We start from the raw sequence: 14,261 nt of genomic DNA on the forward strand, positions 1-14,261 counted from the left end.
TACACACTCACAATTGTGAACTCATAATGACAGAGGACATACGATTTGGTGCAGATGTGTTTTTATTAAGTGTCACAAATGTGTTAAATCGTTGTACAGTGATATGGAGTGGGCTTATGGTGCATATCCATACTCTGGTGCATGGGCGCAGCTGTTGGTGGCAGTGGGTATTGGTCCATTTGTCTCTTGGTAGATGGTGTGATGGTAGTGGCAGGTCAACAAGGTAGCACAGTGGCACACATGGGAGACAGTTCAGGGCGAGACACTTCTTAAACGGGACCTTGGTCTTGGCAGGTATTCCAGTGCCATATCTGGGTCTGAGGGCACGTTTGAGTGACTGGAGCTGGGCTGCAGGGCTAGGGGTGCTGGTCTCCCGTGTGTCCAGTGACAGTGCCACAAGTCCAGTTTCTGCTGCAGATGTAGATGGCAGGGCAGTGTCCTGGCTAGTGGTAGGGGCTTGCAGTTGGGGGGAGGTCTCAGGCTGGCTAGGGTAGTGGTGCTGCAGCACCCCTGCAATGGTGGCCATGGTGGCATTGAGTCTTTTCCATTGCTCCATGGCCTCTTGGTGGTGTGCCATCTGCACCCTTTGATTCTGTTCCAGGGTGGCCAGGAACTGTCCCGTCCTGTCCAGGTAATGGTTGTATGCTCCCAGACCTCTGAGATCGCCTCCTTGACTGCAGCATCCATCCTTTGGCTTTCCCCCTGGGCCACTGATGCCCTCCCGTTGGCCCTTGCCCCCTGTGCCTATGTCCCCTGTACAGGTCTGGCAGGCCCACTTGCACTGGGGCCATCATCATCCTGCCTGTTGGTGGGTGGAGACTCTGGCCTCTGAACATGTGGTCCGCCAGTCTGTGACCGGGAGACACTGGTGTGGGGTCGTTTAGCCAGAGCTGATGGTGGTGGCTGGGTGGTATGGCTGTCAGTGGTATCCTTGGTGGGGATGCTGGAGGGAGACTGGCCAGGGTATTCCTCAATTTCCATACTCCCCTCTCCAGTCTCCTGAGTGGGGCCTCTGTCTCCGTGTGGGGCGCTGGCACTCCTTGGCCTTTCCGTCCGGGTGGTATGGTTGGTGGTGCCTGTGGGGAGGAATTGACATGTATGTTACATTTACTAATTTGGAAATGGATGCACAGCTCTGCCCTATTTTGTGCTTTTATTCCCCTGTTGCGCCATGCACGGTCCTTTCGTGGAATTATCCTTTCATTTTGCGTGGGTGGTAGAGGTGCATTGTGGGTGCTGTAGTGCCATTGTGAATCCTTGCAGGGGTAGGTGACTGTGCACATGGGTGAGGAAGGGGGCCTGTTAGTGGGTTTGTGGGCATGCGGGGTGACTGGATGTGGGTGTTGTAGCCTAGGTGAGGATGTGGTCCTGGTGGTAGTGGTAGTGGTAGTGGGAGGGGTGGGGTGGTACATGCATTACAGGTGTGGTGAATATGAAGTCATTGTAGTTGACTTACCCGAGTCCAGTCCTTCAGTGAGTCCAGGGAGGCCCTCTGGGTGCAGGATGGCCAGTACCTTCTCCTCCCAGTCGGTGTAGTCGGGGGTTTAGGTGGGGATCCTCCTCCAGTCTTCTGTACCGCGATGTTGAGCCTGGATGCCATTGACCTCCCCTTCTCGCGGTCGTTCCATCTCTTGCGGATGTTGTCTGTTGTGCGTGGATGGTTTCCCACTGCGTTGACCTTGCTGACAATCGTCTGCCATAACTCCATCTTCCTGGCAGTGGTTGTCTGCTGCACCTGTGCCTCGAATAATTGTGGCTCGACCTTGAGTATTTCGTCCACCATGGTCCTTAGCTCCCTATCTGTGAAGTGGGGGTGCTTAGGGGGTGCCATGGTGTGTGTTGTGGGTGTGGTGTCATGGGTGTATTGGTGAGGGTGCTGTTATGTGTTTGTGTGTGTGGCTTGTGATGGTGTTTGGGGAGTGTATGGGTTTTGGTGGTGTATTTCTGTGCGTGACTTTTTTAATGTTGTGTTCAGTGTATGCGTGTAGTGATGTCAGTCTCATTCGTGCAATTGGCGTTGCAAAGGATTGTTGGAGTGTGTATGTGAGTGTTTTATAGTGTTGTGGATGTGTGTCAGGTGTGTGGGGTTTAAACTTGCCAATGTGTGCCTTTGTTGTTGTTGTCCCATTGCTGGCCATGGCAGTCTGTACCACCTATGGTCGTTTGACATCCACTATCTGGTACCGTGATTTGTGCATCATTATTTGGTGGGCGGAGGATTTGTCTGCATGGCTGTGGTGGGGTGAGGTGTACAGCCTTTCCGCCATCATAGGCCCTGGCGGTGGCTGGAGATTGCAGGATTTTTGGAGGTTTGACTTTTTGGCATCATTATATGGCAGTGTGCTGTTCGCCGCCACTGGCGGTCTTCTGTTGACCGTCGCCACGGCAGTTGGCGGTGATTGCCGCCGTGTTCATAACGAGGGCCTATATCTTAATACTGCTGTATTTTTTCACTAATTAATGCCTACTCATAAAAATATGCAAACGTACTACTGTATGTACTTGTGATACTGTCTCCTTCCCATCCCCATTTTTGTTGCTGTAACCCTGCCCTGTTTTCTTTTACATCGCGCCTCAACAATATATTTTACAAAAAAAGGTGTGTGTTTGGAAACTTTATGTAAGTTTTGAGTGTGCTTTTTCAGCTGCACATTTAGATGTCCCTGCAACGAATTACATGTGTATTTCAGGTGATCTTAGAGCTTGGAGATGGGGCTGGTTGATTAATTCAGCCATCCGAAAATGTAGCCAGCCATTAATCTAGCCCCTGCCTTTTTTTTTTCAATAGACAACCTAAAACTTCTCGTTAGGGGAGGCACTCAGTTTACTTGCAGCTTGATTATATTGTGCTATAGATGTATATTGTGGAATTGTTTCCCAGGTCTTTGTTGCGCACTCCTTGGCTATTTGTGCAGACTAGCGATTGTTCATACAAGTGTGTATTCATCCGTTCTTACTTATTTTGGATACAAGATGTATTGTTTATGATGATTGATGTATAGCGACAGGAGAGAACATTATTGTATGTTCTCCATTATTAATATGTCCTGATGATGACCCTGAGAACTGCTAAGAGTCAAAACCAGTTGACGCTTCCTTAAGCTGATTGGATACAAACCTTTTTTGTTTTTTGTTGACTTATTGTGGTCTCTTCTTTTTATACTTTGGATCCATTGCTTTTGTTACTTAAACACTGTTTATTATGTGTATTTGTATGTTACTGTACATTGAGGAGCCATCTTTAGTGGTATAAATGTGATTATTGAACAATTATTTCTGTTGTTTTTTAATTATATTGTGTGTTGGCATCCTTTTCCCTTCTCCTCTTCCAGTATTTAATAATTCTCCTGGAACTGTTGGGATTAACAACATATTTTTTTCAATCGGACATGTATTTCTGATTAGAAACTGTGTTTAGGCAATTCCCTTGAAACTTTGAACAGAGCTTTTGTCTGGAAAGCGAGGTTCTCATTGGGCATCCCTTGTAGGCCAACTTAAAATACGCTACACACATCTGAAGATCGCGGTGCAAAATTCGGAATTACCTGTCCTTCATGGGACTGATGCAAGCTGAGCCACTTGGAGAAAAGCAGAACTGCAGAACACACTGTCATTTGCCCAGTTTTTCTGGAATGCCATCGTTTTGCTGATGTTCTAGCATGGAGAAAGTCAGCCTGATGAGATCAGGCTTACAAAGCTTCATGTTGGAGAAATTATCAAATACATTTTCCATTAAGTACTATGTTTTCCAGGAAAAGGTATATGTCATGAAGAGAAAAGTAAAAAGGTAGACGGGAGAGGGGGTAGAGGATGTGGGAAGCATAGATGGAGTAGGGGAAGAGGTAAAAAAGTAAAATTTTAAAAAAGGGGTAATTCTGGAGGGTGCGGATATAAGAGCAATAAAGGGAAGGTGAGGTGAAAGAATGGGAAGGAGTAAAAGGGGAAGTGGGTTAAGTGTGGAACCACCTTAAACAAGAGGGGAAGGGTTAAGTGGGGTGGAACCCTACTTTTTAACAAAAACAATATTTCTTCAATACTGGTTTTCTCCATATTTGTTTCATCAAATGGGTGAAAACTATTATTAGTGAAAATTTATCAAAAAAGTTTAATAAAATAATGAGAACCACTTTTTTAAGTATGAACTTCTTCAGAAACTCTTAAAACTGTTTTTCTAGACTGGGGCCTTTACACTTCTTCTGTCATTCAGACTTTGTCGTAGATTATTGACGAATATGTCTGTGCTTGTGATTATATCTAGGTTTTAGAAGTCCTTCCCTTTCCTTCTCTGGCCAAGGTATCACTAACCCAATGACATCATTTGTAACAACAAATTCAAGCATTTGTGTTTCCAGACAGATCCACTAAACCTAGATTAGCTCAAGAAACCATGATGTCCTAAAAAAAATGCCTCATGCGGGATACCAAAGGTCTTGGAAGTTATGAGCTTAGGGCCCGCCTTAATATTTTCCTTATGGTATTGGAACCTCTATTTTTGTTCACAAAGATGCTACACTGAATTTCCAAATCTGTGTGAACCATCTATGTTAGCCTTTTGTATGCCCACTGAACAAATTCACTTCTCATGCCTACATTAAAAAACAACTTGTAAGATGATCTACCAGTTTACAAAACCAGTTTCTTAATTTATTTCGTATTTTTTAAAATTAACTTTAGTGAAGTGGATATTTTGAAGCATTTGCAGCAGTTTAATCATGTTTAATGGAAGAGCTCTATTTACAAAAATACATGTTTGAAAAGCTCAAATAGTTTTTAAAGTAAGTATTTTAAAATTCTCAATTTTATCTTACAGTAAGAACTTCAGTAGGCATGATAAACACTGCTTTTTGCAACTTAGGCCCTCATTTTGACTGCAGCAGTCTTTTTGAAAAACTGCCTAAGCCGCTACAGCCAGCAGACCGCCAGTGCTGGAGGTCTGTTACTGCCATATTAGGAGTCATTGGAGCGGCCTCGTTTACCGCCGGGTCCGCAGTGGTAAGACCGCCACAGTGAGGCTGGCGGTCTGATGACCACCAGCCTCGTAATGAGGGCCCAAGCATCTGAGAAATGTTAGAACCTGCCAAAACCAACTATCTTTAGGCATATCATCTCTTTTACTTAAAACGTCTGTGGAGGGTTGTTTTGAATGGTTCAACCATTTTTGTGGTGTCTTTGCACAAAACAAATCAAATGTGAGTCAACGTAAACCTCCTTTCATAGTAGATACATTCCATTGAAGATTTTTTTTTTTTGACAACTCTTCTTGTTTAGCCCACATAGGTGAAGTTCCACTTTGAATGGTGGAACACTTGACGTTTTATGCCAATTAAACGAGAATTTAACATTGAATCCACAATAGCTACTTAACCATCCTGCTGCATGTATTGTGATGAATTGGTTCCTATTGTGATGTCTGCCTGGTTGCTCTCTCTTCCCAAAATATCCCAATTGTGACATTTCTCAAAGACCCTAATGTCCCCAGCACCTCCACCCTTGGCATCGAAATGAGCCTGAGCGGTTTGAGGAAAGCATTTATTCCAGTGGCGCCAGCCATGGATTATTTCATAATCCATATTAATGTTGCTACTAGCTACTTTACATGTGTTACTTGCTAATCACCATTCCTTAGCATTATATTCGTTATAAAAGTTTTTTTTTAATGAGGTCCTTTGTTTATGATACTACACATTGGTGGTTTCTGGAAGTTTTTAGCAGATTATGACTAAAATTCATAATAAAGTATCTGACTTCAGCCTGCCCCTTTCTTTCAGAATATGCTGACCAAGTCTCGGAAGCTAGCGGTGGCTGATTCGGAGAGGCGGCGTAAGGGCCTGGAGGAGGCCAACATGGGCCTGGTTGAGACTATAAAGGCCCAGGATGCAAGTGCTGCAGCCGAGGCCAGCAGTCTACTTCAGCAGTATGACCGATTCGGGGTGAGTAGTGCCATGAGGTGCATTGATTGCAGATTACTGAATTCTACGTGAAGTCACTTCTAGTAGATTAAATAAGCAATCTGTTAAAAATTCCTACTTACTTAAACTTTAATGCTGCCACCTAAGAAGTATTGGGGTTGAATTTAGAAATAACATTAAAAAAGTGAATTTGTAGAGGGTTTTGGATGAAGAATCTGAGAATATAGCTCAGCAAGCAAATGCTTCTTAAATCCATTTAAATAAATAAAATTAATTGAAATCTAATTGAATTAGTCAGAGAAATTAATTAAGATTAAAAGTACCCACTTAAAGCTAGTCCGCTGGTTTAATACTAGGAACATAGGCTTGCAAGGGAGTGATGTTGGGATGAAAGGGAGGGCGAAGTTAGGTTTAAGTGGAGCTTGATGGATGGATGACGAGAGCTTCTTCCTTCATGGGCTATCCATATAGGAGGCAATTGACATCCCTCAAGAGAGGTTTTTGGTCAGGTCTCGAGAGCCTCAGTGTGGGAGAACTTATTTTATTATGTGGCAGATTATATTGACCGGGAATCCATTTTCTTTTTGTGTATGGGTCTGAAAAGGATCATGAATATAATAACCTAGGAGTGAATGCTCCTGCCTCTTAGGTGACCCCTTAAAAATCTGTCAATGAGATGCAGAAGGATAGCAAAAACTGCAAGAAGTGTGTGCAAGACCAATACTTCGAACCATGGCACAAATGTTTTGGGTTGCGTTGGGGGCTGTGGTCATGCCACAGGGAGACGGTTACTGCTGGTAGTCTCTGCAGGATGTGCTCTTAAGCCTTGCTTCACAAGTGTTTATGCAGCCGAGCCTACTTTATCAACTGCTGTTTTTTTATTTGATGGGTTATCTCTTGTTTCACAGGGGACCATAGCTTCAGTGCAAGCCTGGAGTGCACGACAAGTCAGCGAGGCTAAACAGAAACTCCAAGAGGCCAAAGAAATTACAGCGCAGCGTTTAATGGGTAAGACGTTCAAATCATAACTGATCACGTAGTGTCCAAGCAGTTCCCCGATCCCAGACGTGTCACAGGATCAGTAGGCACTGAACTGACTGTAGGTGTCACGTGATCAACAGCCCTTCATACTGGATCACAAGTGTATCTCAGAATCCCTGCCTTTATCTGATGACAGGTGCATGTTGCTGAACCTGTCCATGTTTAAGAAACTTTGCAGATTTGTCAAGCTATGTCTTGACATTGTTACCTGATTAGGGGATTGTAACATGATTGAGTATTCCTGATCCCAGTAACCTAACCAGTTTTGGTACTTATGGATATGCTCCTCATTTCTTCAGAATTGGAGCAGCAGTTGCATGCACTGAATGCCAGGCTTCAAGCTTCCCAGGAAGAGCTGCACACTTTGCGAACATACCGTGACAAAGAGTACCCAGTACAAGTCCTGCGGATTGCTGAGCTTCAGAGGGAAATCCGCAAGCTCCAGGAGGCTCATCAGGTGAGAAGAGAAAAAGCTGCACGAACTAGGCAGAAATATTCTAGTAGAACAAAGGAAAATAAACTAGCAAATGTCCGGGCATGAGAAATGTGTAGGAAAATGAATGCACAAAGTAAGGCAGCAGAAGAAAGGCACAAGAGTATGCCCAGATGTGGGTCCCGGGCTCACTGTGCCACTGGAACCAACCTATACTTGGCTAAAAAGCATTAACTAGAGCGAAACCGGTCCTAGATTGCTTGTGGTCCGGCTCAGGGAGGACCCTGCCCGGCAGTTCGGGCTGGACTGTTCATATGAGGAGCAGGGTCAAGACTGTTTTGCATATGGCTGGGTCCACACTGAGGTAGCATAGTGGGCAAAAAACAATAGATTGGTATTCAGACCGAGCAATCGCCAGTGACTGAGATTAATTCAAGCATTCCATCCATCACTTTGTTTTTGCATTTGCCACCCTTAAGTGTGTGACTTTGTCCATTCCTCCCCCCTCTCCAGTTTGGGAATCACTGATTCCCCCCGGGGCCTCTGGACTCCTTCGCGTAATGTCCATCAAACTCAATATTGTTAAATTATTTGAAGAAGAAGGCAGCAATATGAGGTTTCCCAAGTAAGTGCAGATGATTGGTCTGCTGAAAGGGTAAAATTAAATAATGACGAGATAATAATTAGTGGTTATGATTATGCAAAGAGTGAATCCACTGAGGAGTGTAGTGGGAGGGTGAGGAGCAACAAAGTGTGCCAAGGATACATGTATTTATCTGTGACTGTTCTCCACAGGATGAGAGAGTAGATGTGGATGCTTTGGTAGACACTGAAATGGAGAAGCTATCACTCATGGTGCAAAGCAGGAAGCTAGAGAAACTGGACAAAATTGCAGAAGTAAGTCTGGTCTGTGCTCGATTTCTACCAAAGTCTGTGTCTTTTTTCTGTCCTCGACCTCAGTACTGGGGTTTTCTTTATTTCCTGAAAGTTGGCTTGCACTTTGATGAAGTTTTTGAGTTGGGTTAAAAAGTATTAAGAATTGAGACTGGGCTATACACATCAGGCTTGTAAATTGGGAGTGGCTTGATAATCTTATTTTTCAGGCATGATGAGGGAGTTGTATCTCCTCAATCATTTTGAAAGATTAATAATATGACAGTTGTGATTTTCTGACAGGATATTCTGAAATTGTGGCTTACATCCTGAGATTTGTCCATATAACCAGGTAAAATTGTTTCAGAAAAGCGTCTTCAATCATTGAGTGAAATTGCGTAGGGACTGCTCCCTAATACATGCCCAATACAGTATTGTGCAGTCACTGGATGAAATGGTGTATGATGCTCAGGCCTTTGTACAGTGAGTAAGGTAGAACCTTTGTAACCTGTAGGCTGAATGAGATTGCAGGTAATGGGCTGTGATGGCTGATGAGATGTCATATAAAGTGCTGTAACTGCTGGGAGATATTCTGGGGTCATGCTCTACAGTCACAGAACGTCTGTGGTATTCTTTGCCCATGAAAGTGCTTCTAAACACCGTGTGATGTCCTAAAAAGATGTTTGAGACACCTAATGAGGTGGCCCAACAAGATCGCCTTAGTGCTGGGTGAGATGGCCTGAGACAAATTCATCCTGTATGCTAGGTGAGAAGGATGATCTGGAGGCATTGGATGACTGCTTTTCAAGGATGATCTTTTATCCATGCATGAAGTGGACAAGGAAAATGTTGTGACTCTCTGTGAAATGTCTGTAATGTAAATGTGCGAGATAGTGTGGAAGGATTGTTCGGAATCTTTAAGTTCTGAAGAATGGCTGTCCTATTTGAGGAAAAGGTCTCTTAAGATGTTCTATAACGCATGGAGTTGTGTTTAAAAATATTCTGTTTAAACACTGGGTTGAGAGGTTGTGCAAGCTTGGTTGCACCTCTTTTTTGAGATTGTCTTGGTATGAGAGAGACTATCTTCTACACTCACTGCTTGATGTAATCTACTACATTATTAGGTTGGGTGGACATTTGACCAGAGCATTCATACAATCCTTTGTAATGTAATGCTTTCTGTTCCCTTTTCTGTTTTCCTTGTTGAGGAAGTCTGCAACGTGCTGCTATCCAACATACTTGAGGCAGATGTCACTTCATAATAAGGTCATGACAAAAGAGGTGCTTGAACATAAACAGGTGAGTGCATCAACTGTCTGTGAAGATGATGGAGTCTGGGGTGGTTCTGAGATTGGGGAAGTTATGTCAGATATGTGGTGTTAGCAAAGACGTAAATGGTTCCATCACCAAAGTTAAGTCAGTTGCTGCTGTTTGAATCAGTGGTTTGCACGTTGTGTGTACTTGGGAAGAAATGGGTTCTCCTTTGATGTTAAAGTTACATCCATTGAGTTCTTTTTGCTTCAACTACCTAACTGTACAAAAACTACAGTGTCAATTTGAAATCAGAGAATATGCACTGCAGGGGCGTCATTGATAATCATAAACCTTGCAGTAATTCCCTGCTGCAATTGGTGAGTCCGGAACATTTCACATTAGTGCTATCTGTTTATATATCCATAGAGCGGATGAATGTTCAGCATATTCAAAATGTTGCAGAATACCCTCCAAAAGCCTGTATAGGCACGACTTTATGAATTTTATAACTAAAAAAACCCTTTCTCAAAACAACATTGCAGCAGAAATAATCTAAAAGTAAAACTATCAAACCACTTTAGTGGACCTATTCTGTCAGTCATTGGTAAATCTTTGACTTTTCAGATATTATCCTATTGGACCAAGCAAGTGAATTTATCATGTGTTCAATAGATCTTTCCAGATTGCCTTAACATTGCCCAATTCTCTCTCATATTGAAAAAAAACCCTCAGTTGATGCTGGAGATCTCAACAGCTTCTGGCGTATTTCACGGCTTCCTTTCCTTGCAAATGTTTTTGAAAGGTTATAAACACCTTAACTATATACTAGGGCCAGTGTTTGTTGAGTATAATGTAAGGACAAGCCTTTTTAGGTTTAGAGCTTGTACTGTCTATATGTTCCCCCATCTCTCTTTTTCTAAGCTTAAATCTGTGAAACATGTTCTCCTATGATTCTGTAGGCCATAAAAGATCTGGAAATGGACATTGCGGACCTTAAAGAGAAGCATGCTGAGCTGCTCGACTCCTGCAGAGACAGGCGACTCCTCATCTTTCCAGATGTCCTGCTCCAAAGGCCCAAGTATGTTAACGAATAGTTTAACCCCTGAAAGATATCAGCACATTTCTTTCAATATCAGCTCAGACACACACCAATATTTATAGCCTCCCATAGGATCATATCCAACCCAGAGAGATCCACACTCACCCAGTGTTGTTGACAGTGACATCCTGGGGTTGGCAGCTAATGCCCTCTGAAGTACTGCTTTCCTTTCCACATATTTGCCATCTATGTCACAAACTGTAACTGCTGTGCTAATTTTATCTTGCTCATCTGGTTAAAAATGAAGCATTATGCACTACCCCAGCCTTTGAAAGGGTGCAGCTGTCGACCTCTCATTTTTTTAGTGTATTAACACATACACCACTGGCATACTACTAGATTTGAGCTGTGTGGATAAAACACATAGCAGAAATCCAATACAAATCATAAACACATGCGCACACAAACACACTCACACTCACACTCAATAACCAGCATGGCAGAAAAGACATTACATCAAGTACCAGGAAGCTCCACAAACAGAGACATTAACACAAGGCCTTATTATCTCTGAACACCAATCAAAAAGGAAGTTAAGGTCACATTTACTCATTTGAGTACTTCTTTATGCGAAACAAAATAATAACCAGCACTGCTAAATAGGGTTTCATAACAGGAGTTTTGTTTTGTTCAATATACAAACAAAGATTCCATTTGATTTGAAGAGTGCTCTATGCAGGGCTATTGAACAAGAGTACCAGTTTTAGATAAGGATGTCTTTGATGATGAAAGTGGATTGGTCTAAAAAGTAATTAAATATTTTTTTTAGGCTTGTGCCTCTGAAAGGTCTGTAGGGATGTGGAAGAGCCTGTCACATGTCAAGATGTGCATGAAATGTGTCTATCCTACAGCCATTCAGGTCCTACAGGGTTAACAGCCTTCAAGAAGTACATCAATTCTCCTTAGTGAGCCATTGTTCGTCAAAATTGGCAGGAATTTTGAAGAGACCTTTAGTTGTTTTATCTCTCCTAATGGTTCTCCTTTACTCCTTCCCCCAGATGTCTTCCTGACATGGATATTATTCTTGACATTCCGCTGGCGAACAGTCTTCCCATCTAACTCCGAAAGCCATGAAATGAACTCTAGAATATGTTACATTACCTTTCAGCAGAGGTCACGATCAAGAACATGGATTGTCCTAGAACAAGATGGCATCTTTTAACAAATCCATTCATCGTACTATTAAAGCTATACTCTGCTCCTACCACATACCAAGTCATTAATGTATTGTTGTCCTCTTTTGTGCCTTCTGACTGCTCTAAAAATTGTATTGAAAATCACTTTCTGCCACCGCTGCGCAGAAATGAGAAAGATCTTAATCCTCATATATCATTGGTTAACATTCTTTCCCAGCATCATTACCATGAAATGGCACTCTCTTCCTTCACTCTTATTGCTTGATAGTACTCTCTTTCATTCATAATAATTTTTCACTCTCATCACTTATACCACAGGTTAGCAATTTCTTCCACCATTAGCATTGGCAAATATTCTCCCACCACCAACATTGGCTGCCACTCTTCTACTATCCTTGCCAAAAAGTAGCAGTCCCTTTCTTCACCTAATCGTTTCCTTTTACCTTTACTTGTTTAGTCATATAAAGATTCACACCTACCATCTAGGTCTTTCACTACAATACTCTAGCAATCTCCTACTACCATTCCATTAGAAAGATCTTTTGTTACCCAATAACTAAAAGATGTTGGCCTCTACCTCCATATTAGATGTTTTCCGTAAAACAGATCATCACTTCTTCCTTTATATTACGCAGCATAATCAGGAGCCTTACCAGTATCTCACACCATGAGCTGTGAAACTAGCCAATAAATCAATTAATTCTAGTTGCCTACTTAGTGATTTGGACAGGTTGTGCTGTGAACGGAGCCATAATTTCTTACCTTGATTCAAAGTGCTTGGTTATTGGAGCTGGCTGATTTGTCTTGACTAAGATTGAATGTAAATAATCCTAAATTGTTAATGATGGACTCAAAGTAGTTGGTGGATTGGCTCAAAGTACACTACACTTCTGTGACTGTTTACAGATGTGATGTGCAATGGCTTTATTTTAAGGAGTGACGCAAGCGGCAGGCTATCGGGTTGGTATTTCTGCTTCACTGTTTTCTTCACTGTAAGTGGCTTCTTGACTTCTGTCTGTATAATCTTGTGTTAACCCATTTTATTATACCCTTTAAGTTAAAGTCAGTATTGCTTTAATTAAGCATGTTTACCAAAAATCCTTTGAATAATACTTACAACATGTTTGGTCAGTTAGCAGTGGAATGTGGTGTTCTCTGACCTCGTTGTCAGGACAGGACGCTCCCCCCGCCGCGCAGCACACCCTGCAGGTGCCCTGTCCCTGACTGCCGCTGCTGCCTGAGATTGAGGCCCTCCTCCACCCGCAGGCCCCCGCCTGCGCCTCATCCCTGGTGGCCCAGTGGTGGGCAGTAAGATTTGCTCTGTCGTGTTTGTTTCTGTCTCTGTTTTCTCGCCGTCTCTCCCTGTTGTGTATTCTCTGTGTTGTATTGTCCTGTATTGTGTTGTGGTCACGTTGTCACTGTTGTTCCATCTGTGCCCTGTGTCCTAGTGTCTGTACCTGTTGCCTAGTAGTCTCGTTGTCCTGTGTATTGTGCCGCTTCTTGCTCTCTCCCCTTGCGTGTCTCCCTTCTCCTCTGGCCCCCCCCGCCCTCAATCCAGCGCCATCCGCCCGCTTCCCTGACTCTTTTTCCCAGCCAACACCCCCTGCCCTCCCACCTCCCCCGCCCCTCTAGCTACCTAGCGTTATTTTTTTCACTCCCTACTCGCTGCTCCCTCGCCCGTTTGCCGCCGCTTCGGCCCCGCCCCCCTCCCGCCCCCAGCTCCTCCTCCCTCCCTCCACCCCCTCTTAATGCAGGTCGCTGCGCTCCGTGGGTGCGTTCTCTGACCTCGTTGTCAGGACAGGACGCTCCCCCCGCCGCGCAGCGCACCCTGCAGGTGCCCTGTCCGCCGCTGCTGCCTGAGATCGAGGCCCTCCTCCACCCGCATGCCCCCGCCTGCGCCTCATCCCTGGTGGCCCAGTGGTGGGCAGTAAGGTTTGCTCTGTCGTGTTTGTTTCTGTCTCTGTTTTCTCGCCGTCTCTCCCTGTTGTGTATTCTCTGTGTTGTATTGTGCTGTATTGTGTTGTGGTCACGTTGTCACTGTTGTTCACTGTTGTTCCATCTGTGCCCTGTGTCCTAGTGTCTGTACCTGTTGCCTAGTAGTCTCGTTGTCCTGTGTATTGTGCCGCTTCTTGCTCTCTCCCCTTGCGCGTCTCCCTCCTCTTCTGGCCCCCCCCCGCCCTTAATCCAGCGCCATCCGCCCGCTTCCCTGACTCTTTTCTCCCAGCCTACACCCCCTCCTCTCCCACCTCCCCGCCCCTCTAGCTATCTAGCGTTATTTTTTTTACTCCCTACTCGCCGCTCCCTCGCCCGTTTGCCACCGCTTCGGCCCCGCCCCCAGCTCCTCCTCCCTCCCTCCACCCCCTCTTAATGCAGGTTGCTGCACGACCGCGCAGCGGGTGCGCCGATGGCGCGCCAGAGGCAAGCCCGTCTGCGCCCGTCCGCGCCTGGCCCGCGCCCAGCGCCAGGACCCCTGGACCTCGCACCGCGCACCGCACACCGCCCAGGCTCAGGTACGA

General features: G+C 44.4%; 1 protein-coding gene across 3 annotated transcripts in view; it reads left to right on the forward strand.

The window, feature by feature from the left end:
• C7H20orf96 (chromosome 7 C20orf96 homolog) overlaps positions 1 to 11,816 on the forward strand; it is a 51,269-nt gene extending 39,453 nt beyond the window's left edge. For 2 of the 3 annotated variants that reach the window (XM_069243335.1, XM_069243336.1), the window contains exons 5-11: positions 5,769 to 5,930; positions 6,818 to 6,917; positions 7,250 to 7,407; positions 8,179 to 8,280; positions 9,469 to 9,555; positions 10,470 to 10,588; positions 11,608 to 11,816. In XM_069243335.1, coding sequence (XP_069099436.1) covers positions 5,769 to 5,930; positions 6,818 to 6,917; positions 7,250 to 7,407; positions 8,179 to 8,280; positions 9,469 to 9,555; positions 10,470 to 10,588; positions 11,608 to 11,668 — 789 coding nt within the window. In that variant the 3' untranslated portion in view covers positions 11,669 to 11,816. Of the gene's footprint in view, positions 1 to 5,768; positions 5,931 to 6,817; positions 6,918 to 7,249; positions 7,408 to 8,178; positions 8,281 to 9,464; positions 9,556 to 10,469; positions 10,589 to 11,607 lie in introns of those variants that run through there. The other variant, XM_069243337.1, reaches the window with a different exon arrangement.
• The last annotated feature ends 2,445 nt before the right edge of the window (positions 11,817 to 14,261 follow it).

Source organism: Pleurodeles waltl, chromosome 7, assembly GCF_031143425.1.
Source record: "Pleurodeles waltl isolate 20211129_DDA chromosome 7, aPleWal1.hap1.20221129, whole genome shotgun sequence".
Taxonomy (NCBI): Eukaryota; Metazoa; Chordata; class Amphibia; order Caudata; family Salamandridae; genus Pleurodeles; species Pleurodeles waltl.